This window comes from Myxocyprinus asiaticus, chromosome 42 (assembly GCF_019703515.2).
Source record: "Myxocyprinus asiaticus isolate MX2 ecotype Aquarium Trade chromosome 42, UBuf_Myxa_2, whole genome shotgun sequence".
In the NCBI taxonomy this organism is placed as follows: domain Eukaryota; kingdom Metazoa; phylum Chordata; class Actinopteri; order Cypriniformes; family Catostomidae; genus Myxocyprinus; species Myxocyprinus asiaticus.
The window spans coordinates 1,879,331-1,906,336 of record NC_059385.1 but is presented as its reverse complement, the minus strand read 5'-3'; the positions used below and the strand labels follow the sequence as shown (position 1 = coordinate 1,906,336).

At 37.9% G+C, this 27,006-nt stretch overlaps 2 protein-coding genes across 3 annotated transcripts in view; one reads left to right on the top strand and one right to left on the bottom strand.

The window, feature by feature from the left end:
• Positions 1–16,786, bottom strand: part of LOC127433058 (adenomatous polyposis coli protein-like) — a 55,362-nt gene extending 38,576 nt beyond the window's left edge. Inside the window, exons 1-2 of one of the 2 annotated variants that reach the window (XM_051684689.1) lie at positions 16,594–16,786; positions 3,200–3,352 (exon numbers count right to left, since the gene is read on the bottom strand). In XM_051684689.1, the coding sequence (XP_051540649.1) occupies positions 3,200–3,334 (135 nt within the window). In that variant the 5' untranslated portion in view covers positions 3,335–3,352; positions 16,594–16,786. Of the gene's footprint in view, positions 1–3,199; positions 3,353–8,451; positions 8,513–16,593 lie in introns of those variants that run through there. The other variant, XM_051684690.1, reaches the window with a different exon arrangement.
• Positions 16,787–18,093: 1,307 nt separating this feature from the next.
• LOC127433070 (band 4.1-like protein 4) overlaps positions 18,094–27,006 on the top strand; it is a 62,269-nt gene continuing 53,356 nt past the window's right edge. Inside the window, exon 1 of the mRNA XM_051684715.1 lies at positions 18,094–18,550. Coding sequence (XP_051540675.1) covers positions 18,452–18,550 — 99 coding nt within the window. The 5' untranslated portion in view covers positions 18,094–18,451. The remainder of the gene's footprint in view (positions 18,551–27,006) is intronic.

Genomic DNA, 27,006 nt, shown 5'->3' with positions numbered 1-27,006 from the left:
ATACATTTGAAACACTTGAAGAGCAAACACTTTTCACAATCCAATCAATTCCCAATGGATAAAATCAAGTCTAAATATGCAGTGTAACATCCAAATACATCACATTATAAGAGTAAAAGGGGTTGCGAATACCATTTCATGCTTATGTATCTTCAAAGCGAGCAAGACGGGTTTAACAAAGCAAACTTGAATTCTATAACTCATGATGCTGACATAGACTAAGTCTATGCTAATCTATTTAAAAGGATAGTTCACCCAAAAAAGAAAATTCGCTCATTATTTACTCACCCTCATGATGTCACAGGTGTGTATGACTTTCTTTCTTCAGCAGAACACATTTGAAGAAAATTTGCTAAATATCTAATCTCAGTAGGTCCATAAAATGCAAGTGGATGATGATCCGATTTTTGAAGCTCCAAAAATCAGACAGTCAGCATAAACGTCATCGTTATGACTCCAGCGGATAAAAGCGATACGATCGCTTATGGTGCGAAAAAGATCAATATTTAAGTACTTCTTAACTCTAAATTATTGCTTCCGGAACGCTTCACGAGAGATCACGCGGTCTCTCGTGTGACGTATTCACGTTGACATGTTACAGACGTAATCTCACGTTCTCCTCTCAGTTGAGACATCCAGGATAAGCACACAAACGCCCCATTTTGAGTGAAGAAACAGATAAATACAGATCTAAACCAAAACCAACGAAGCTTCGTACAGCGTTCCTCCTTCAACTTGTAAACAGCGCTGCTCTTCCAACTGTGACTCACGTGCATCAGTTCTCGCGTGTTTCAAATGCCAATAAATATTGATCAAATGCAATCGTGTCGCTTTAGAAGACATTAATTTAACCGCTGGAGTCATATGGATGACGTTTATGCTGACTGTCTGTGATTTGTAGACCTTCAAAAGTCTGATCACCATCCACTTGCATTTTAAGGACCTTCTGAGCTGTGATATTTCTCTATTTTTCTTCAAATGTGTTCTGCTGATGAAGAAAGTCATACACACCTGTGATATCATGAGGGTGAGTAAACAATGAGAGAATGTTCATTTTTGGGTGAACTATCCCTTTAAGTTTGAAACATCCCAAAATAATCGGTGGTGGAAATCGCCGTTCGTGTGTGAATGAGAGGTAGCAAAATTAATGCATTTTCAAACAAAAACGTATTAAGTGTGGACGCGGCCAAAGCAAACACAATTCTATTAAACACAAAAAAGCAATCAGATTAATCTGATAACAAACACCTTTACTTTTGTTGTGTCCATGTCTCTCTATAAAATTCACTGAACCAACCACAAAGCCTCTTTTCCCCCTTTAAGGACTCTACAACGTATGAACAAGAAGGAAGAAAATCTGCTTCAAAGATTCCCCCTTAGTAACACCGATCTCACATATTCACAGCGACACAAATTCCCTTCAAGACATGTTCAAACGTGTTAAACAGTATGAGATATGACTGCGACCCCTTTTTGTGCGCTGTTCTAGAATTCAACAGGAAATATCACCACTCGTCTATGACTCGTTGGATCTATTCTTATAATTAAAAACAAAAAAGAATTATGCAGAGAATCTGCGTTGGCAGACATGCTCTAAAACGTATACATTAACCAACTTTTAATGTCTCGCCACATTCAGTTTTGACCTAAAGTCTTTCAAAAGCTCTCTCCTCTCCTGAGACCGCCAGGTCACATCCAATTTCTTAATGCACACCTAGCAGGCTGCCGCTTCTACTTCAAAAGCTCGACTCAAAGCACTGCTTGAGAATTCTGCCTTTGGTGTCAGAAGCCGGGAAAAGAAATGGTACTTAGTGAGAAAGTAGCGGTGGGTGACATTTTTAGGCTTGAAAGTCTGTGACATTAAAGGAACGCACCGATAATAAAGCATTTTCATGATAGAATAAGGCACAGAGGCATTTAAGTACAACCCCTTTGAGCCTGCACAGAAAATTTGACTAAAAGGTAGAGAGTAAAGTAGTTCACTCAGCAGTTTCTTCAGTGGTTTTGCATATGTACAAGTGGCCAGCTACAATAAATGCACATTAACTGGACAGTTGGCTAAAACTTTTATCATACAGAAGCTAACGCATTGTTATAAAACCCAACAAAATCATAACATAGCCTTAACATAGGGGGCCTGGTGTAGCTCAGTGGTAAAAGACGCTGGCTTCCACCCCTGGAGTTCACTAGTTCGAATCCCAGGGCATGCTGAGTGACTCCAGCCAGGTCTCCTAAGCAACCAAATTGGCCCGGTTGCTAGGGAGGGTAGAGTCACATGGGGTAACCTCCTCGTGGTCGCTATAATGTGGTTCCTTCTCGGTGGGGCGCGTGGTGAGTTGAGCGCAGATGCCGCAGTGGATGGCGTGAAGCCTCCACACACGCTATGTCTCCGTGGCAACGTGCTCAACAAGCCACGTGATAAGATGCGTGGGTTGACGGTCTCAGACGCGGAGGCAACTGAGATTCATCCTCCGCCACCCGGACTGAGGATTGAAGTGAAGTCACTACGCGACCACGAGGACTTAAAAAAGCGCACTGGGAATTGGGCATTCCAAATTGGGTGAAAAAAAATAAATATATAGCCTTAACATTGTATTGCCCACAAAAGGAAATTTTTTCCATAAATATTAGCTTAATCTTCCAGCCCATTTTGATAGTCTAATATTAGGCCTATATTCAAAATCATCTTTTGTAAAGAAATGCTGGTATCACACCAATATGTAGTGTAGTTTTAAATGCCTTACACCCAGCATTCCCAGTTTCATTTTAATGCAAAACAGTTTTATTATTTAAGAAGAATTTGCTGTTTCATGAAAACAAATAATATGCAACATGTATAGATTAATTGAAATGTCAAGAGATATTTATTAAGAAAGTAAACAAGGGCAATTCTGATTCCATGTTGACTAAGTATAGGGTTCAGGCCAAGGTATACTTCAGTTTTTCGAAGTATACCTTGCATGTTACAGTCCGTGTTCAGCCCAGTTTTTCTAGACATGTGGACAGTCTGTGTCGTCTGCACATGTGACTGGTGTCAACTGTACTAAACAGTTACACAAAGCAGTCGTAGCGTGCATACATCCTGGTTTGCGGAACTTTTAAAGGTTACTGTAGTGCGTGCGAGATGTAAAAGCATGCAGAAAACGAAGTATCCCATAGCTTTTAGGCTACTGCATGATCTACACAGACACTGACGTACCTTCATATTAGACGCCTCCGTCTCCAGTTTGGTGAGGTGGTTGGAGTTGTCCTCAAGCTCTTGTCTCAGATTGGAGTTCTCCATCTTCAACGCCTCCACTTGCTTCAGCAGCTGATCATACGATGCTGCAGCCATCTTGGACTATCTCTTGACCTACATCAATATAAGAACAGAGGAATGCTCATGCTTTGGTCCAGTGGTGGTTGAACAATACAGGTTTTAATGGCTGACACTGATATCTAGAGAGCAGGGTGGCTAAAATGTAATGATTATATTTAATGGATAATGTACAGCCAGCCAGACATTATCCCAAAATTAACCCCGACAGGGTGATTTCGCCAAGTGGAGAACTCTTGAATTACCCCAAAGGGTTTTATTTTGCGATAATGACTGGCTGACTGGACATCATCTGGCTTATTACACGGTCACATACCGAATTTATAAAGAAATGGACATTTTGATTTTGTTTATTGAATTGAGTTGAAATGATTTCAGGATTTGAGAAGCATGGAGTGATACAAGAAACATGAAATTAGAACAGTCATCTAGGAAATCATTTGGTCTGGGACAATGCAAGTTATCTGACCACTGAAATCCGTGATTGACCAAAGTATTGAAAGAGAGCAAAGTAATTCATCAGTAACACAATTTCATGATAGTAAATTAGATAAACACTGCTTTTACACTCTGTTTACTCTGGGGGAAAAAAAAAGAAAAAAAAATTATCCAATGACAAATCTCTTTTGGAAGTCCAACAAATCTATTTTGGAAATTACAAGCGGACACAGTTACTAGTACAGCTGAGAAAAAAAATATGTATTTTTCGATTAATCGCAATCTTCATTTGAGTGATCCCAATGTCAATTATTAAAATCTCAAGATCTCTCTTTTACTTAGATTTACTCAGTTTGGGTTATGTTGATTATATTTGTTAAATAAATTGCAAGTGAACTGCTAAGTTTGGGCCCTGTTGTTAATTATACTAATATTGTCATAATGTATCAAGTTAAAAGGTTTGCTGTGTAATTTACAACAATAGCTGAGAGATATGCAAGCAAAATGGACATAACTATACCAAGCAAAGACGCTGACTACCACACCTGGAGTCACGAGTTCGAATCCAGGGCGTGCTGAGTGACTCCAGCTAGGTCTCCTAAGCAACCAAATTGGCCCGGTTGCTAGGGAGGGTAGAGTCACATGGGGTAACCTCCTTGTGGTCGCTATAATGTGGTTCTCGCTCTCGGTGGGGCACGTGATGAGTTGTGCGTGGATGCCGTGGAGAATAGCGTGAAGCCTCCACACACACTACATCTTCGTGGTAACGCGCTCAACAAGCCACGTGATAAGATGCGCGGATTGGCGGTTTCAGACGTGGTCTGCCACCTGGATTGTGGTGAGTCACTACGCCACCACGAGGACTTAGAGCACATTGGGAATTGGGCATTCCAAATTGGGGAGAAAAAAAAAAACTATCGAAATCGGAATCCAATCATACAGAGAAATCTGTTTCGATACCCAGCCCATGTTATTAGCCGATTACAATCATGTTGGCCTGGTCAATAAATCACTCTTTCACTAGATAGACAAAATAACTCATTCAGATGTTCCATATCCAAATCTAAATGTTGGAATAAAGTATGGCATGCTAAAAAAAAATTCCATGTGAGTTACACGCGTATCCTCCTTACAACGATTAAGCTTGAGCCAACAATGTGCTATGTCATGTAAACGCCTTAAACGGTATTACTTTATCGAGGTAAGGTCATAAACGGTTTTAGCAAAAAAAACAAAACAAAAACTATTGTCATGCATAGATTTTTGCCCATTAACCCCAATGTCCTGTTGCATGTAAACACACTGACTGGCATTTTTACCAGCTTATCCAATGTGTTTAAGTGTCTTTACTTTTTGACGGCAAAAGCAGAGACTTACCCGATGTTTACAAATCTCATATCATCGCAGTTCTCGTGTTGTCGGATTATTTGAATAAGATGATTTTAGGTCGATAGCATTGGATCTGTGTGCATGTAAATACACTAAAAAAATACATAGTGTCGTGGGGCCTTGGTAGCTCAGTGGTAAAATACGCTGGCTACCACCCCTGGAGTTCGCTAGTTCGCTAGTTCGAATCCCAGGGCGTGCTGAGTGACTCCAGCCAGGTCTCCTAAGCAACCAAATTGGCCCGGTTGCTAGGGAGGGTAGAGTCACATGGGGTAACCTCCTTGTGGTCGCTATAATGTGGTTTGTTCTCGGTGGGGCGCATGGTGAATTGAGCGTGGTTGCCGCGGTGGATAGCGTGAAGCCTCCACACGCGCTATGTCTCCGTGGCAATGCGCTCAACAAGCCACGTGATAAGATGCGCGGGTTGATTGTCTCAGACGCGGAGGCAACTGAGATTCGTCCTGCGCCACCCGGACTGAGGCGAATCACTATGCGACCACGAGGACTTAGAGCGCATTGGGAATTGGGCGTTCCAAATTGTGAGAAATTGGGAGAAAAAGGGGAAAAATAAAAAATACATAGTGTCTTGTTCTCATAAACGAGGCTTGCTTAGGAAATGTATAAAGAGTTGGCCAGAGGGTTTCCAATCAAACGTCATGTTAGCATCACACTCTGGCCTCTCATGAAGTCTATGACTGTTTCATGAAGGATTACAATAACACACGTGACTCACGTGTGTGAGACACAGCAGACGCCCCCGGGCCATTTCACCCGTGGTCAAACACAGAACTGAGAGGCGAGCGACTATGTAAAGTGACATGGTTCGCGAGCACACAGTAACATGGAGCACAGATGAAAGTTACTATTTTTATCTTGATCTTGAAGTGAGGGCTGAATCAGCCATGTGGAAAAATCTATCACCACATCGCCACTAAATTACCACTGACATGCCGAAGATCAGCAGCAAACTCTGTACAGCGCAACTATAGACTTCAGTGGCAGTTATCTGGACTTCTAATCTGTTTGTTCGATCAGCAGCAGAAGGGGGCCATTCGCAAAGCTATTTTGAATGCAATATATATTTTTGCAATTTCATTCGGTGGCACTGGCATATGTGGCATGGTGGCGCTCTTGGCATGAGACGCTGAAAACATGTATGATATATTGTAATGGTCAAAGATGTCCATCTAGTGCATTTATATTAAAAAAGCAATTAAAACATGCACATGGACGCAAGAAAGTGTCATGTGTGAACGGCCCCAAAGACGCAATTTAATTTCTTGTCTTGGTGACAGAGGTGATACCAAATTTGTACTATGGCAACTATGTTTAACTAGGTATTTTGGCATTTGCCAAGGCACAGGGCAAAATAAAAATAAATGTAATAATAATGAAAAACAGAATTAGCCTCATACTTCACAACAAGCCAGTATCATAACTGTTTTACACTGAACAATAAGGTGAATTCTTTCCATTCCACTTTTAGTATAACATTTTACCCTAGTTTTACATTAACCAAACACACAGCTGGCATTACAAGCAGCCAAAAAAAAAAGCTCTGTCAATGTGACAGCTGTAATTTGCAGCTGTGTCCAATCAATGTGACTCTGCTACAGATTCTGCCACTGTTTCCAGGGCATCCATGGCCATTAGAAAGCAGAATAGGAAATAAAGGAAAAGGTCATAGGGAAGATACTCCTATTCATAAAGCCTACGTACATGATGGTATGCATCATGCAATTCAGTGTTTTGTACTTCCACAAAAAGACTGAATTAAGGACATGCACTCCCAAAGAAATGATCAAATTGTCCTACAAATATAAGAAATGTCATTAGCATTGCTTAATTGTAATAAGAGGATCACTAGCCTGGGTTTCCAGGTGATCACAAACAATCAACTCACAGAATAAACATACACATTTAAATCACTTGTGTTTGCAACATAAAAATGGCTCCTACAAACCTAAATCTATTTCTAAAGCATAATTTCCAAAATCTCTAGTCGACGTTAATCCACATAAGCACATCAAGAGCTTCCGGTTTCAAAATGACGTTGATGATTAACCAGTGTAGATGTACACGTTGACTACAGGTCAATACATAGGCCACTGTTATTAGGGTGGAAATAGATCGTTTGCCACAGAAGTCTGCTGACACACATATGACGACACATATTTTGTGAATAAACAAACACACGTTGAAGGCTATTAGAGATAAAATACCCATGTTAATGAATAAATCAACTTATTGGTATGTTTCACACACACAAATATGAAAATAACTGCACCTAAATTATCTCTGAGTGTAGCTGTAGAGTGCATCTCACTTTTATAGCACTATTAATATATTTTAACATATGAGGGATGAGGCAAAGCTCTATCTGGGATGTCGACAGACCAAAATGGTCGACATCCATTAAGCAAAAAGGCTTGAGGTATGGAGAGAGTGAAAAGGAAATGGGGAGGAGTGGAAGGAAGACTGACTCATTAATATTTCAACACTTCCTCCAAATAAATAAAAAAAAAAAGTATAACAATGAATATGAACGTTGATCAATTTTCTATAACATTTTGCACGTTTAATGCTGTTAATGCACTATTCCAGAATTGCAATTGATTTCCAAACATCCATTTTGTCTAAAAGCTGCATGCATTTTATTCAGGTGCATTGCTGTGCATGCAACGGTTAAGATGCATTAAAAGCAATCACCTCTTCACCAGCGATGCACAATCCAAAACTCCCTGCAGTCAGCTGCACAAGCACGAATGCCCTTCCCTCAATGCACAAAGCCACTTCAGCCAAATACATTAGCTCACATCCTGGTTTAACATGCACCTGGTAAACCAACCCATGATTTACACTGAAAACGAACAGCACCTCTACTGTGACACGTCTTTGTTTGTGCATCACCGGCACATTGGCTAAAAAAGAAAAAAGCCCCTCTCTTGCAATAGCCCCTCCATTTTGACAGGGCAATTACAGCTTACATTTACTGTGGAATCCGTGTCCACTGCCTTGAATTGCTATAAATAATCGGTATGCTTTCGCATCTGTCGTCATGCAGCACAAAAGAGGCTTTTTAGCTTCTGCATTTGCAGCATCCCAGTGATAAACTCAAATCACAATTCTTGCACATCCCCCACACCCTCTCTATAAGAAGCCATCAAAACAAAAGGCTTTTCGACACCGCCTTGCAATTCCACACTAACACGCTATTATTTCTTCCCGTGAGCTGCTTGTGAATAGAACGAATATAAAACAGCACGTCTGTATGTTTGGAGGGCGATCAGGGGCGTTAAACAGAGACTTACCCCATTCTGCACCAGTGACAGCCTCCATCCCAGCAACCCGTCAAGTGTGTCAGTTGCCGGAGAGCATCCAGCCAGCACTGGGTCACATGGGCGAGGGCACAGCCAATCACAAGGCAGCCAGCCCAGACTGCTGGTGTTGGTGCAGTGGCTGATGGTGACTGGCCAGAAATGTGCCCCACAGTACAGCTGCATACCTTGAATGGGTTTTAAAGCTGTCAGGGGGGAAAGTGGTGGTGGCCCCAGAGATGCTTAGATGGGTCATAATGCCTGGAGGTTACGCAACCCAGCGTGGAATAAACGGATCAATGCGGCAGCCCAAATACTGTTGTGGTCCACAGCGGACCATACAGCTGATACATGTTCAATGCATTAAACCAAAGTTACGATGGATAAACAAACTGACAGATGCATCCAAAATCTGACCAAAAAATGTCACTAACCTCATCTATAAATGATGTCATTTGACATGAAAAAACAAAAACAGAACAAAAATTTGGATTCATTAAATGCCTCATTTAAAACTGACTATCAAGATCTCTGTTATGGAATATAGTCTACGACCACACTATTACATTTTCATTTGAAAACGCATATATTTTGCTAGTTTTTTGCCTCTAATCCAATCTAATTTTAATTTAGTCAATAATTGGCCGATTAATATCGGTGCATCCCTAACCGTTTTACATTTAAATGAATTTAGCAGATGTATTAATGCAAACTGCCACACAAATGAAGAATGCTACAGCAAAGGATTATTTCAAAGTTTACTATGCAAGATGCACAACTACACAATTCTTGCAGAAATATACATGCTCAAATATACAATGACTAATTGCCAGCAAAACAATGATATGACCAGAAAACTGTCTTTATGTTCTTCTTTCGAAATAAAAAGCAGCCATATATGAAAAAGTATTCCTACTCTCAGATAAGCACACTTAGATGGTTTATTTCAGTTTCGAGATTGCTAAAATGTTCAGCGTATTCCAAGTGCAACTAGTCTCGCTGCATTGCATGTAAAACAATATCCAATTTAAATATATTAAATAATTTGTTTTTGTACAGTGCACTACAAAAAACAAAGTGCAACGATCTCTGTCATAACAAAAATCACATTATACTTGTTGGGCCTCATGTATTCAGATAGAAGACAAAGGCAGGTCTAATACAGTCGCAAAAACCTAACTCAAGCCCCCACCTTCCAAGTCGTAAATCTTACTGATAAAAATCGCGCCAAAATCAAACAAAGGGAGTCCAAAACGGACTACAAATCCATGAAGCCTTGCTCACTAAAGGATCGAACTCTCAACTCCTATTGGATGAGGCACACAACAGAACGTCCCTCAAACATGACATCATCAGGAGTTGAAATACCTCTGAAATGCTTCCAGAACGTTGCTTCCAGCGACTTTGTTTGCAGTGTGAAGACGCAGCTCTTTGCTGCTCTCAGGTGCAACCTTGTGGCACAAGGAAGTAACGTCCGACTTGAAACTGTAGCCATACAATCTCCATCTCGCTGGACGAGTTGAGATTACTCTGTGTTCAACCGAACACTCTAACGGATCCGAAGGAGACCGCCGAGCAATTCGCATCTTCATCCGTTTGCCTACAGAAGTGAAGAGATTAAAGATTTCTCTTCCATCTTCAATCAAGTCGACATTTCTGAGTTCTAGCCAGCCCGCCGAGAATCAACAGCCGTGCCCGCCGACAGAGCGAGGAAACGGCCTCCCGTCATCACACGAGCCTCAAGGAACCGGGTCAGAGTTAAAGGACGGAGGAAAACACATTCTACCTGTGTCCTCATGCGATTCAAGTAAGAGGTTTACGTCTGGGCAGAGATAGAATATTATAGTGTGTTATTCTTGTGTTTCAAGGTTTTTGCTTGTACAGTTTACGGACCGCCATGTCCGCTCATTATTAATACTCAGGGTATTAATTATCACGAATTTGTTTTGCTGTATTGTGGTCCAACCAAATTGGACTGTTTTCGCCATCGCGGGTGAGACAGCAACTGAGTTCATCCATTAAAGAGTCAAATAACACGGGACTTTTACGAGCCATCCACCACGTCTCTGAGTGATAAACACAGCTGCTTTCTCTCCCACTATCGCGAAATCGGCTTTAGGGCTGTCACTTAATCATCTCTCTCTCTCTCTCTTACTAATCACACACACACACACCTTATGTGTTATAGGATTATTTTATTTCCATATCTAATCATATCACTGTTTAGTTTAGTTTAGTGAGTCGGATGTTTATTGACTGCATTGTATTAATTATTAATTGATATTACTGCATAAATAAACTTTGTTTATATTACAAAGAGAAGTGTTTTGGTTTGTTTTGCATACGCCTGTGTCATGCTGACGGGATGTCAGTGCTCGGATTCAAACCTTCGTTCATTGTTTTGTTTTTTTTCCGAAAATCGATATTCTTCGGATGTCAATTTTCCTAAGAAAACAATCTAATATTGAGTCTGTTTTACTATTTGGTTATTAGTCCCTAATTCCAGGGTGGTGCCCCGTCAATGTTAATCCTTATTAATATTCTATTGATTTTTGATAATTGATAATTATCTTTGATGATTGAATTTGAATGATCAATAAGCTAGTGTTAATTTTAATTAATGTTTCATCGATGTTAACAATTAACGCTTATCTTTGATAATTGTTGATTTAAAGGATTTTAAAAAGCTAACATTGATTCTCATCAATGTTCTATTGATTTTAATAATTATCTTTGATAATTATTAATTATTGCTAATAACCAAACTTGCTCCTAAACATAACACACTACATTTACTGGAGTCCCATATGAGGTTTTAATGAGTTAGATTCAATTGATTAATTTAAATATGAATTAATAACTACAGAAATAATTATTATTTCTGATAGTAACACTGATCTAAACAACCAGTAAAGCCCTACATACTTTACTATTTATTCCCAGAGGCTGTAAACGTTCATCATAGTGTATTTACTGCTACTGTACAACTTTATAATTTCAATTAAAGTCTGACGAGTTACTGAATAAACCTTTAAGAATAATAAATTGCACTCTACTGTATAAGTGTTTGAGATTTGCATTCTCAAACTGAGAAAGTGAATAGATAACAGAAGGGGGAGGTCGGTTCTTTATATCCGCTGGAAGTGTTTTCATGCAAATGAGGTTTTGGTTCTTGAGAGCTTAAAAATGGACACTGGCAGAGACCCTTGTTAGTCAGTCCTCTCTTGATGTGCCATTCAATGGAAACTGTCCTCACTTATTTTATCTTGTGTGGGAAAACATTCCAGAAAAGAAGGGGAAAGGCACCTCAATCAATGATATTCTTCCTTATAAAATCCTGAGTTTATTTCAGGCTTACACCAATTGTTTACCATGTAGGGTATAAATGTATTTATAGAAATATTTTGAGTATGAACAGTGCAGTCCAACAGTTAGGCTAATTGTTGCAATAATTCGGTTTCAGTTATAAGTTCATGATGTCATTGGTGTTCATGCAAAATGCACAACTCCTTAATCAATTTGATTATGTTTTAGAAATACAAGGATGACAAGACTTTATATCAAGCTATAAGAGAGTGTCACCAAAGATTTGATAACAAATTTTGAAATCAACCATGCACAAAACACAAATGAACACCAAAGAGGCCTGACTTTCAATACTCCCTGCATAGCTCACTGAACGTTACTCTCACTTACTCACTTCAGCTCAACTAGATGTTAAACATTAATATGAGGTTTGTGACTCAAAAGTCCTTTCTTCAAAAATGGGTGTGTGCATGGAAAAAAAAATGAATGACCTAACTTTATACATTTAACCCACAGCAAGAATACAGGGAATGTTAAAATAAAACCTAGGCTAAATTGCAACTTGGCAACTCCTGTTCAGAGCGAGATTTAAACTATTTCAAGTTCAAAATCTGATCTGAGCCCTTCACAGAGACAATTCAAATACAATTTAAGATGAAACCAACAAGTTTAGTATGTCTTTCTCATTCACGGAAGCCGAACAAGACTGGAGACCAAAGTGGAAATTAGGGATGTGCATGAGTAATCGATTAATCGATTAATCGAGTACTCATTCAACTTTAAATATTCAACAGGTAAAAACACTACACGGATATTGCAATTTGATTTTCTTTGTGCCGTTGCCTGCTGTGGGCAAAAATTAAACTTCTTTCCTCTAAATCTTTCTGTTACAACTCAATGCATCAGTTATGGATTCATGATGCTGTTAAAGGAATTGTTCACCTAAAAAGGACAAAAAACTTGGAATGTATGTTTCTATGTGTGAGCACATATGTTTCTGTCATTTTTTAATCTAGATGTTATTTTACCCTTGTGTTGTGTTCACTTTGTGCTAACACATTTTGTGTCCTTGGTCAAAAATGACCGTTCCACTCAATGTTTATAAATCTCTCATACTGCATTTATTATCACAAGATATTGCATTAGATCTTTTTAACAACTTCTTTTTTTAAAAATCATTTTTTGAACACATTTAAAAAAAAAAAAAAATTTTATTGATCGAAGGATTAATTGAAATTAGTTTATACCGGGCCAGTGGAGGGCACTCCCTGCGGCAAACAAAGAAAATAATAATAATAATAATAGTTAGGCTAACTAATTAATACATTTATAATAATAATAACCACTTGCTTGATCTGAACAAAATAGGTGTAATTTTAAAGTTTGGAATCTGGACTTTACAGTGCATATACAGTTGAAGTCAGAAGTTTACATACATCTCAGCCAAATACATTTAAACTCAGTTTTTCACAATTCCTGACATTTAATCATAGAAAACATTCCCAGTCTTAGGTCAGTTAGGATCACTACTTTATTTTAAGAATGTGAAATGTCAGAATAATAGTAGAGAGAATGATTTATTTCAGCTTTTATTTCTTTCATCACATTCCCAGTGGGTCAGAAGTTTACATACACTTTGTTAGTATTTGGTAGCATTGCCTTTAAATTGTTTAACTTGGGTCAAATGTTTTGGGTATCCTTCCACAAGCTTCTCACAATAAGTTGCTGGAATTTTGTGCCATTCCTCCAGACAGAACTGGTGTAACTGAATCAGGTTTGTAGGCCTCCTTGCTCACACACGCTTTTTCAGTTCTGCCCACAAATTTTCTATTGGATTGAGGTCAGGGCTTTGTGATGGCCACTCCAATACCTTGACTTAGTTGTCCTTAAGCCATTTTGCCACAACTTTGGAGGTATGCTTGGGGTCATTGTCCATTTGGAAGACCCCATTTAACTTCCTGGCTGATGTCTTGAGATGTTGCTTCAATATATCCACATAATTTTCCTTCCTCATGATGCCATCTATTTTGTGAAGTGCACCAGTCCCTCCTGCAGCAAATCACCCCCACAACATGATGCTGCCACCCCCATGCTTCATGGTTGGGATGGTGTTCTTCGGCTTGCAAGCCTCACCCTTTTTCCTCTAAACATAACGATGGTCATTATAGACAACAGTTCAGTTTCAAAACAGATCTTTGTCCCCATGTGCACTTGCAAACTGTATTCTGGCTTTTTTATGGCGGTTTTGGAGCAGTGGCTTCTTCCTTGCTGAGCAGCCTTTCAGATTATGTCAATATAGGACTCGTTTTACTGTGGATATAGATACTTATCTACCAGTTTCCTCCAGCATCTTCACAAGGTCCTTTGCTGTTGTTCTGGGATTGATTTGCACTTTTTGCACCAAACTACGTTCATCTCTAAGAGACAGAATGTGTCTCCTTCCTGAGCGGTATGATGGCTGCGTGGTCCCATGGTGTTTATACTTGCATACTATTGTTTGTACATTTGTTTTGATTTTCCCATGATATCAAGGAAAGAGGCGCTGAGTTCGAAGGTAGGCCTTAAAATACATCCACAGGTACACCTCCAATTCAGTACACCTCCTAGCAGAAGCTAATTGGCTAATTGTCTAAAGGCTTGACATAATATTCTGGAATTTTCCAAGCTGTTTAAAGGCACAGTTAACTTAGTGTATGTAAACTTCTGACCCAATTAAAAGTGAAACAATCTGTCTGTAAACAATTGTTGGAAAAATTACTCATGTCATACACAAAGTAGATGTCCTGAACGACTTGTCAAAACTATAGTTTGCTAATATAAAATCTGTGGAGTGGTTAAATAAATTAGTTTTAATGACTTCAACCTACGTGTATGTAAACTTCTGACTTCAACTGTAGCTGATCCTAGCAATTCTTAAATAATGCTTTTTAATTTGCTGACAAATAAGAGCTGTATCGTCCTCATCATTTGCAAATTAATTATCACAACAATTATATTCAGAGATGGTAAAACCATAAAAAGAGGAGATAGCCATGTATTATATATCGTTGGAAAGGTCTCAATTAGTAGAATGCAATGAGCAAATTTGTTTCACTCAAAGGCCAAACTGCAGTGAGTTTTAGTGTATGAAATTCCACTGACACATATAAATATAATTAACAGCAGCAGCTTTTGTCACATTTTTCCTAATTACTTCCTGAAACATACATATAACATAGACAATGACATATCATAACTTACAGCTGACTATCCCGATTCAAACGAGCCCAAACACAACATGATAAGCAGATCTTGAAATATTCCTCAAAGAGTATCCATGAAAAGTACACAAAAGTACACAAAAGGGCGCTCAACACATTGTTTGTGTGTGGGTGTGTGTATGTGTGTGTACATGTCCGAGGACTTGACTGGGAACACCACAGGTGTAACAAAGTGAAATAAAACCAAAAGAAGCACTTGATCCAAAACTGTACAAGCCTCTTACTAGTCAAGTAATTTCCTGAAGGAAAATAAACATAATAACACCAGTTATGGGCATTTTAGACCATCCAGACAGCCATTATTATTACTAGAGACAAAAGTTGAAACTATATGTTTTCTCGTAATTTAAGTAGAATTTCACTCTGTTTTCTCACACGAGATCGTAACGACTCCAGAAAAAGTGCTACACACATGACAACAACAGCTGAAACAATGACAAACCATTTTTAACAGCTCTGTTAAACCAAAACATTACTTATCCTTTAGGAGGAGGGGTAAAAACTACAGCACTTTTCTGTAGAAGAAGAAGAAGAGTTAAAGTATGGTACAGTTAAGTATAGCAAAGTACAATTATTTGAGCAATAGTAAATATAGGCCTAGTAGATACAATTAATAACATTACATTAAGAGTAGAATTTAGTAGAGGTCGACCGATAGTGGATTTTGCCAATACCGATAACTAAGGTGGTGGAAAAGGCTGATAACCGATTAATCGGCTGATTGAATTTTTTAATCGATTTATAGAATGATCAGTGATTTCATAGTCTTTCCTTACTATGATGAGCACAGACATTGAGGCTACAAGAGTCCAAAATGAACAAAATCCCAAAAGCATTTTATTGTGCAACCAAAACTCCAATAATAACCAGAAAAATTCAGATTTGGTGCAAAATGTGGGACTTTTAACTATAAACAAGCCCGATATACACTGGGGTGTTTTATTTTGAAAATTATAGAAACTTGCTCCATTACAAAGATCCATATGCAAGTATTTAACAAATTATACATTCACCAGATATGTGTGTGTGTGTGTGTGTGTGTGTGTATATATATATATATATATATATATATATATATATATATATATATATATTCACATATATTTATAATTTCACCAGATGAGGTTTACTGTTGAGGAATAAAGAAATGAGGAATAAAAAAATTAACTATCGGAAACTATCGGCATATACTTTTGCCGATAACCGATAGTGTAAAAAAGCAACTATCGGCACCGATTAATCGGTAAAACCGATATATCAGACTACCTCTAGAATTTAGTATAGTAAACTTTGTTTACTCTAAATTGCAGTGTTAAAACAGTACTGTTCAAACAGTAAAACATTGAAGAGCAGCAAAAATACACAATAAAAATAAAATAAAGTAAATAAAAATAGAGAAGCTACAGTAGATCTCATCACTTAAAAATAGACACTTCAGCTCGACTTTGGAAAGTACCACTTCTTTTTATAGTACACAGCTTTACAGTGTCACTTGACTGTTATTAACAGATATTTATGCTTATTATTGTGTGTTTTCTATAAACATTATTTAAGCTGTTTAAAGTGTTACCTGCACAAACATTCGTCCCCTTCCACGATATAACTTGATTTTAACGCCCTTGGCCGGTTAAATCCCATGGAACCATGATGTTTGAACGCTACTAACAGATATTAGTCTGTTTGCTAATTAAATCATGAGTTTGTTTAAAACTTTGCCTTCTTTAGTGTGATTTGCTCAGCAGCAGCTCCTGTGCCTGCGACGCTTCGCCATGTTGTTAGAGGAGTCAGGCTGTGCGCATGCGCGGTGAGATGTGAGCTCAACACGCCACCATGCGACGGGAAAAGGAAAAGCTTTTATTATTGTTTATTCTAATAAAAACGTTATACATTTTATTTATTATTTTATAATCATATTCCGATTAAATTGTAATAATTTAATTATTTTAATCATAATATTTTTATGAGTTTTTGAAACATGTATTTATAAATCTGTGGTAACTCTAACACAAAAAATGACTAAATGATCAAATGTTTTCAAGAAAATCTTATATTGATTTATAATGGTTTTACAGACGTAACAATAACTGTAGTAACTATGATATTGTGACGAAATTATGGTACTTTTTTTTTTCCTCAGGGAATTTCCATACACATTTTCCATACAGCTCAAATTGCGTTAGACAGAAATAAAAATACCTAAATAAATATTATTCACTTTTAATAAACAAATAAAACGATTTCCATATTCACATGCCATGGTAAAATGTGGTATTTCGACGCACTTTAAAGAAAAACACGGTTTTATCCTGATGGTGTCCGAATTTACGGAGGACAAAACCTGCAAAAATAATAAATAAATAAATAAACAAACAAATACATATATAAATAAGCAAATAAATACATATATTTGTGCATAAATAAATATATAAGTGCTAAATGTGCGAGGAGATATACAAATAAATAAATAAATAAATATGATTTCGTTTTTAAGAAACAAATAAAACAATGTAGACATTTATTTACCATGGTATTTTAGTGGTATTTCAAGCAAGGTACTTAAAACATGGTAATATAATATATATGTGTGTGTGTGTGTGTGTGTGTGTGTGTGTGTGTGCGTGTGTGTGTGTGTGTGTGCGTGTGCGTGTGTGTGTGTGTGTGTGTGTCATGACGGTAGTGTCCAAATTACACAAAAATAAAAATAAATAGATAGATATGAAAATAAATACATTATAATTAAGAAATAAAATAAATTGTTATCAAAGTAATAATCGAACAACAACATCAGGGGCACAGAAAGCTGTCTTTATTACGCTATTATTATTATTATTATTATTATTATTATTATTATTATTATTCGTGCAAAAAATAAAAGATGAAAGACTGCGCTCAGTTTCCAACAGGTGGCAGAACTGTCCTGCTCGTGTGTGTGTGTGTATATGTGTGTGTGTGTGTGTGTGTGTGTGTGTGTGTGTGTGTGTGTGTGTGTGTGTGTGTGTTGAGGGAGGAGTCACACACATGAACAATCGCTCGTGGGAGAGTCTTTTAGGCTGCTTGGCAACACACAGCATGAGTGAGACACATTCAGAAGAATCAGGAGAATTTGATGGGACACTCGAACATCCTGAGATGAATTCAGCCAGTCATCACGAGTCACCGTCATCTACACTTCACAAACCATTGTGAAGCTTCGGGATTCACTTCGGCCTGAATAAACAGAGTTTATTCATCATATGAGTTCATATATGGGACACTTGGATAGTCAGGTGCGTGCAGAAGATCACAGAACATGTAACATTTGTAACAAAGGAGGACACTGACGTCACTTTATGATGGACTGTAATATTATGAATGAGGAAATGTTACTATAAGCGGTTCGGGTTGGATCAGAACTCTGGAATTATTGTGGATCTTGTATTTGGGTCAAAATGAGTTGTTTCTGTTCGGTTCAAGAGGAGTTTTACTGTGAGGTTCTGCTACTGGATGAGTCCAAGTTGACTTTAACCACTCAACAGCAGGGCATAAAGGTGAGAATTATTTGATTATACATACTTGTATTATATTTATATATAATATTATTATAATAGCATGGTACTTTTATGCAAGGATAAGACATATATGAGTTGGAACATTTTGTCTTCACATTGAGAGCTTTGTTTCCATGTGTTTTTATTTACTCTGTATATTTTGGAGAGGTTCACACCCAGCACCCATGAGCTCACCACTGTTGACCAGATTACAGTAACCAGATGATCTGGTTAAACACAATGAGAATGCTTTAAATCTTTAACTCACTGCACATTGTATATGTGTGTGTGTATATATATATATATATATATATATATATATATACAGTTGAAGTCAGACATTTACATTCACTTAGGTTGAAGTCATTAAAACTAATGTTTTAACCACTCCACAGATTTTATTAGCAAACTATAGTTTTGGCAAGTCGTTTAGGACATCTACTTTGTGCATGACACGAGTAATTTGTCCAACAATTGTTTACAGACAGAATGTTTCACTTTTAACTGACTATATCACAATTCCAGTGGGTCAGAAGTTTACATACACTAAGTTAACTGTGCCTTTAAGCAGCTTGGAAAATTCCAGAAAATGATGTTAAGCCTTTAGGCAATTAGCCAATTAGCTTTTGATAGGCTAATTAGCTAATTGGAGTCAATTGGAGGTGTACCTGTTGATGTATTTTAAGGCCTACCTTCAAACTCAGTGCCTCTTTGCTTGAAATCATGGAAAATCAAAAGAAATCAGCCAAGACCTCAGAAAACAAATTGTGGACCTCCACAAATCTGGTTCATCCTTGGGAGCAATTTCCAAACGCCTGAAGGTATCGCGTTCATCTGTACAAACAATAGTACACAAGTTTAAACACCATGGGATCACGCAGCCATCATACCGCTCAGGAAGGAGACGCATTCTGTCTCACAGAGATGAACGTAGTTTGGTGCGAAAAGTGCAAATCAATCCCAGAACAACAGCAAAGGACCTTGTGAAGATGCTGGAGGAAACAGATAGACGAGTATCTATATCCACAGTAAAACGAGTTCTATATAGACATAATCTGAAAGGCTGCTCAGCAAGGAAGAAGCCACTGCTCCAAAACTGCCATAAAAAACCCAGAATACAGTTTGCAAGTGCACATGGGGACAAAGATCTTACTTTTTGGAGAAATGTCCTCTGGTCTAATGAAACAAAAATTGAACTGTTTGGCCATAATGACCATCGTTATGTTTGGAGGAAAAAGGGTGAGGCTTGCAAGCCGAAGAACACCATCCCAACCGTGAAGCATGGGAGTGGCAGCATCATATTGTGGGGGTGCTTTGCTGCAGGAGGGACTGGTGCACTGCACAAAATAGATGGCATCATGAGGAAGGAAAATGATGTGGATATATTGAAGCAACATCTCAAGACATCGGCCAGGAAGTTAAAGCTCGGTCACAAATGGGTAAATGGACAATAACCCCAAGCATACCTCCAAAGGTGTGGCAAAATGGCTTAAGGACAACAAATTCAAGGTATTGGAGTGGCCATCACAAAGCCCTGACCTCAATCCGATAGAAAATTTGTGGGCAGAACTGAAAAAGCGTGTGTGAGCAAGGAGGTCTACAAACCTGACTCAGTTACACCAGTTCTGTCTGGAGGAATGGGCCAAAATTCCAGCAACTTATTGTGAGACGCTTGTGGAAGGATACCCAAAACATTTGACCCAAGTTAAACAATTTAAAGGCAATGCTACCAAATACTAACAAAGTGTATGTAAACTTCTGACCCACTGGGAATGTGATGAAAGAAATAAAAGCTGAAATAAATCATTCTCTCTACTATTATTCTGATATTTCACATTCTTAAAATAAATTAGTGATCCTAACTGACCTAAGACAGGGAATGTTTTCTACGATTAAATGTCAGGAATTGTGAAAAACTGAGTTTAAATGTATTTGGCTAAGGTGTATGTAAACCTCTGACTTCAACTGTATATGCACTGTAAAGTCCAGATTCCAAACTTTAAAATGACATCTATTTTGTTCAGATCAAGCAAGTGGTTATTATTATTAATTTATTATATAGCCTAATTATTATTATCAATGTCATGTGGTGTAACTATCAAGTAAACCATGGTCAGAAATGTAGGGGGGCTCGGGGGAAAGATGCCACCAAAATGCTAAATGTGGAGGCACAAAATGGCCAGTTTTTTATTTGTAGCATATTATATAGTTCTTAATATATTGTATTATAGACTGTTATACATATTATGGCACAAAATATGAATAAATGTTGATCTTTTTCTTACGGTAAGAGGAAATAAATTCTCAATACTTAAAATGATGAGACAGTTTATGTTTTAAATGGTTAGAAAAAAAATATGCCCTCATAAAGGCAAAAAAACGCCCCTGAAAATCACATCCTGGGGGCAATATAAAAGTTAAAAATACGTTGTTGGTTTTTTACAAATATCAGAAGATTTTCAAGAATTTTCAAAAGTCAAGAATAACAAGATGTTGTCTCAGGGTTGCTCCATATGACCTGAACAAAATGTCAAAATATTAATATTTGATGATATGACAAAATAATTATATATATTTTAAACTTCTTAGACAGTCATGAGCGTCTAAAGTGCTCCTCTATTTTTTTTTCTTTTTTTTTTTTTTTTTGCTACCTACATGTTGGTTTCACCACCTGACTTTGATTTTGTGGACAAAAGTGTTTATTATTAATCTTATTATTATTAATTATTAATTAGTTATGCATTTTATTATTTGTTATTTTGAAACAAAATTGTTTAACTGCTTATTTTTTTTATATGTTTTTTGAACGTTAATTCCATGGCATTCCTTAAAGTCTCTTGAAGTATCATGCAAATACCATGGTAAATTAATACAATCATTCAGTACTATAGTACATCAAAGGTAATGCAGTTTTCTAACTTAAATATCCTATTTAGACCTTAAACAGTTGTGTCTTAGCACTGACCTGCAAGTCATGACGATAGAAGTTTAAATCTTTATCTTTCATGCAGCAGGTGCACAACACAATCAGCAAGCACCAGTTAGTCTGCTAAATGTCTTGTATGTTAGTCTCATTATTTCTGATATCACTGGGTCAGGATTTGTTAATATGGGACAAGTGAGTGCAAGTCTTTGAGACACACTCACAGCATGCTTTTCTCTCTGGACAGAGTATCATCAGAGCTATCGTGTTGCTCGTTTGCTTTAAATTGTTAATGTGTGGCGGAGCAAGTATAGTATCTTTAGCAAGTCTTTAATACTCAGTACGTAAGTACTTCAAAACATAAACAGTAACAGTGGGGTTTATCAGTTGTTCTACACAATCCTACATCCATGTTCTGTCATTGTCAAACAAGTTTGTGTGAAAAGGATGCAGAAGAAGAGAATAGAACTTGATTTCATCCACTTGCTCAAGCAAATATTGTACAGTAGATTAATTGTAGGGTTTTTTGTTGTTGTTGTTGCATTTTGCAGGACATGTAGCTAATTCATGGCCATCGTGACTCTGAGTTAAAAATTGAGTGTCCAGCTGTCACCCTTGTCCAGATCTTCTCAAACACACACACAAAGGCTTCACTGAGTTTACCCAGAAGGCCGTGTGAGGAACAGTTAGCATGTTTCCATCATCACAAAAGACAGACGGCAGCTTACAACAGCGTGTTGTATTTGTGTTGTCTTTGGCCTGTGGAGGAGATGCTCTCATGACATTTGGACACGTCTAACAAAGAGAAACATTTATTTAGTGTCTGTCCAGTCTGTGTTTCCTGTGAGAGAATGGGAGTGCTTTTCTAAACAATAATGTCCTTTGACACTCTTATATAAAGGGCCACATTTCATCCCAAAAAAAAAAAAAAAAAAAAGACAGTTTTTCTTGTAAAGTACAAAAACAGTGCATTCATTTAAAACAGGTGTAATTACTGTCATTTTATAATAATTGTGCCTATGATACAGTGATTGTATCAGATATCAGGGTGAATCTCAAGAACACGTCCAGGATATATTTGAACCCAAAATCAATGGAACGAAATTGGAAATTATATTTTGCTTAAAGAAATAAATGAGGCCTATTTCTAGGACGATTAAAGGGATAATTCTCTCATTATTTACTCACCCTCATGGTATCCCAGGTGTGTATGACTTTCTTTCTTCAGCAGAACACGTTTGAAGAAGCTCAGAAGGTCCTTATAATGCAAGTGGATGGAGATTTCTCTTTTGAAGCTCCAAAAATCACAGACAGTCAGCATAAACTTCATCCATACGACTCCAGCGGTTAAATTAATGTCTTCTAAAGCGACACGATTGCTTTTGGTGCAAAAAAGATCAATATTTAAGTACTTTTATAAACTCTAAATAATGAATCCGCTCTGCAGCGGTATGCACTTGTGACGTAATCACATTAGCATTTGAAACACGCGAGAACTGATGCACGTAAGACACAGTTGGAAGAGCAGCACTGTTTACAAGTTGAAGGAGGAACACTATACAGAAGCTTCGTTGGTTTTGGTTTCTATCTATCTTTATCTGTTTCTTCACTCACAATGGTGCGTTTGTGTGCTTATCCTTTATGTCTCAACCGAGAAGAGAATGTGAGATTACGTCTGTAACATGTCAACGCAAATACATCACACAAAAAACCACTTGGACTCCACCCTCTCGTGAAGCTTACCCGTTACATTGGATTATAGTTAAAAAGTACTTAAATATTGATCTTTTTTCGCACCAAAAGTGATCGTTTCAGAAACAGATGAAATTTTTTTGTTGTTAATAATAACACTTTTTCGGGCATGCTGAGTGACTCCAGCCAGGTCTCTTAAGCAACCAAATTGGCCCGGTTGTTAGGGAGGGTAGAGTCACATGGGGTAACCTCCTCGTGGTCGCTATAATGTGGTTTGTTCTCGGTGGGGCGCATGGTGAATTGAGCGTGGTTGCCGCGGTGGATGGCGTGAAGCCTCCACACGCGCTATGTCTCCGTGGCAACGCGCTCAACAAGCCATGTGATAAGATGCGCAGATTGACTGTCTCAGACGCGGAGGCAGCTGGGATTCGTCCTCCGCCACCCGGACTTAAGCAAATCACTATGCGACCACGAGGACTTAGAGCACATTGGGAATTGGGCATTCCAAATTGGGAGAAAAAGGGGGAAAATACCCCCCCCCAAAAAAAAAATAATAACACTTTTTCTAAAGAAAGATAAACATAGATGATGATGAAAGACAAAATATTAAATGCCAAAGATCAATATTTACAGAGTCATTCATTATTTTGTAGAGGGGGGTCAAAATGACAATTGGAGCAAAACTACAGGTCAAAACAATAACTTTAGAAAGATGTCAGCATCATGATTTCATTTTTACACAGAGATTGGTAGATCTGTTACTAAAATCAGTTAACTTCCTCAATGCTTGTTGCATTATATGCCAATGGTGTGAGTCCAGAAATGGGAAAAAGCCCTTTTTTTAGTTGTTTTTCCAAAGTTGGAGTGCCTATAACTCCAGAAGTATTAAAGATATCTTAATATCCTTTTAGATTCTGCTTCAGAACAAACTTTCATTTTTCTGTCTTCTTTTTTAAGGCCCTATATGGTTAAAATCCAGAGATATGGGGCTCTCAATGTGGATCCACCTGTAAATTGTTCAATTTTACCCATATTCAGTGGTGAAAATCCAAATGTGGGTCACATGGTATGAAGCTACTTTTTCTTGTCCAACAAAACAAATGTCTAAAGTACAAATAATGTTGAAACTAGAAATGTACCTTCATTTATTCACATAAAAACAACAATGTTTTTGGGGAAATGTTACTTACCGGTAATTGTCATGAAAATGATTTCACAATGCAAAAATCCTAATTGGTGTTGGAGGCTTAATTTTCCTTGTGCAGTATATAACTTCTTTTTTATTTAAATGTGTTTTTTATGAGATTCACCCAGATTCACAAGGTATTGTCTGTTTTGCAAATTCATCCTAAATGTGAATTTTCACATTGCACTTAAAAGTAGTTCAGTTCCATTCCATCTTTCCATTGCACGATCATTATGGTAGCGTAAAGCATAAAAACATAGTCACACCATACTACTCTTTTGTAAGGGGATGCACAGACAGAGAAAATGAAACGGGAGTAATGTGGATTACTCAGTGCATTATGCCACTGGAACATCACAGATTCTCCCACCCTTCAGCGCAATGTTTTGTTGTGTTTGGGAGTGTGCCGGCGCTCCAGACAAAGACCGAGGATTCCCGATGCACAGCAGGACTGATAAGATAGAACAGATTTCCTGTGACTGGATTTTAGACAGACTAATGCAGAGCTTCAGATCAAATCCCTCATTGTTGTGTTTAATGGGATTTTAAACGGGCTTGTGTCGTAACAAACGTGTCATACTGCACATTTACTTGAAAACACTTTTCACAGCTCATATTAATAATGATGATGAGACCCGTTAACTAATTATAGAGTACAGAATAAAATGGATGAGACATAGATAATGGTTTTATTTTGCAGTCAGACCTTTAAAGACTGTTATCTGGTGCTCATCATATTGACATGTGCCATGTGAGATAGAAATAAACCATAGAGTATCGAGCAAGTGTTGTGTTTGTAGATCATAATGTGTGTGTGTGTGTGTTTAGGGTTTATTTGGCTTCTTAGAAGTGAGGTTAATCTGACAAAACCTCCTTTTGGTGACATCTAGGGACATCCTCAGATGGAACGATTTATACATAAAATAAATATTTTTTAACACTAAAAATATGAAAAGTTCTCTTACAGGTGTGCTTTGGGTGTCTCAGAAGTACTATTTAGGTATGGGAATAAGAAATTTAGCCTGTGTCAATGTGTGTCTTTAACTATATGTTGTCATTCCAAATAAGTACCATGACTTCAGTTTTTGGTTTGTTAATTTCGAGTTGGACATGATGAAACAAACGACTTGCGGTAAGTTTCTCATTCACTAAAAAGAACCCTGAGAAGAGCCGTTCGTTCCAGAGGAAGCGCTGTAAGTTTTGCAGTTTACATTAAAATAAAAACTGGTATTTGTTCAGGAAATGGGATACACTGGTCTCACTATAGTTTCAAAAGAATCGGCTCAAAAGAGTCATTCATTCAGGAATCAAACTGCATTGGTCGCACTGTGTGTCACGCTGTAGATTCAAAAGAATCGGCTCATAAGAGTAATTCGTTCAGGAATCAAACTGCATTGGTCACACTGTGTGTCACGCTGTAGATTCAAAAGAATCGGCTAATAAGAGTCATTCATTCGGGAATCTGACTTCATTGGTCGCTGTAGATTCAAAAGAATCGGTTCATAAGAGTCATTCATTCGGGAATCGGACTAAACTGGTCGCTGTAGATTCAAAAGAATCGGTTCATAAGAGTCATTCATTCGGGAATCGGACTTCACTGTCACACTGTGTTTCACGCTGTAGATTCAAAAGAACCAACTCATAAGAGATATTCATTCAGGAATCAAACTGCATTGGTCACACTGTGTGTCACGCTGTAGATTCAAAAGAATCAGCTCATAAGAGTCATTCATTCGGGAATCGGACTTCACAGATCACGCTGTAGATTCAGAAGAATCAGCTCATAAGAGTCATTCATTCGGGAATCGGACTTCACTGTCACACTGTGTTTCGCGCTGTAGATTCAAAAGAATCAGCTCATAAGAGTAATTCATTCAGGAAACAAACTGCATTGGTCACACTGTGTGTCACGCTGTAGATTCAAAAGAATCAGCTCATAAGAGTCATTCATTCGGGAATTGGACTTCACAGATCACGCTGTAGATTCAGAAGAATCAGCTCATAAGAGTCATTCATTCGGGAATCGGACTTCACTGTCACACTGTGTTCACGCTGTAGATTCAAAAGAATCGGCTCATAGAGTGGCACGCATTCAATGTGGTCATTAGTTCGGGAATTGGACTTCACTGGTCACGCTGTAGATTCAAAAGAATCGGCTCATAAGGGCAATTCGTTCGGGAATTGGTCTTCACTCGTCGCGCTGTATGTTTCGCGCTTTAGATTAAAAAAACTTAACTCATAAGAGTCATAAGTTCGGGAATCGATCTACACTGGTCACGCTGTGTTTCACACCATTGATTCATGAGTAGTGTTGCAATGCCTGTCAGTATTTTTGTTTGGTGTTCTGTCCACATCGGTGGACGAATGCACGTTCACGAACCGTCAATGTAACCAAAAGTCTTGAAAATCATTCATCATAGAATTCCACCCCTGAACTTAGTTTTGTACAAAATCAAAGTCGATGGAATGTCCTCATTTGGATTTAATGTATATGTGTGTGTGTGTGTGTGTGTGTGTGTATGTGTGTGTGTGTTGTGTGTGCATGTGTGTGTGTGTGTGTGGGCAGGTTTAAATGGTGTACGAGAGGACTTTATTTTAGGTTATAAACTGGTAATTACAATGGTATTATGCTATAAATGTGGTTTATGAGGACAT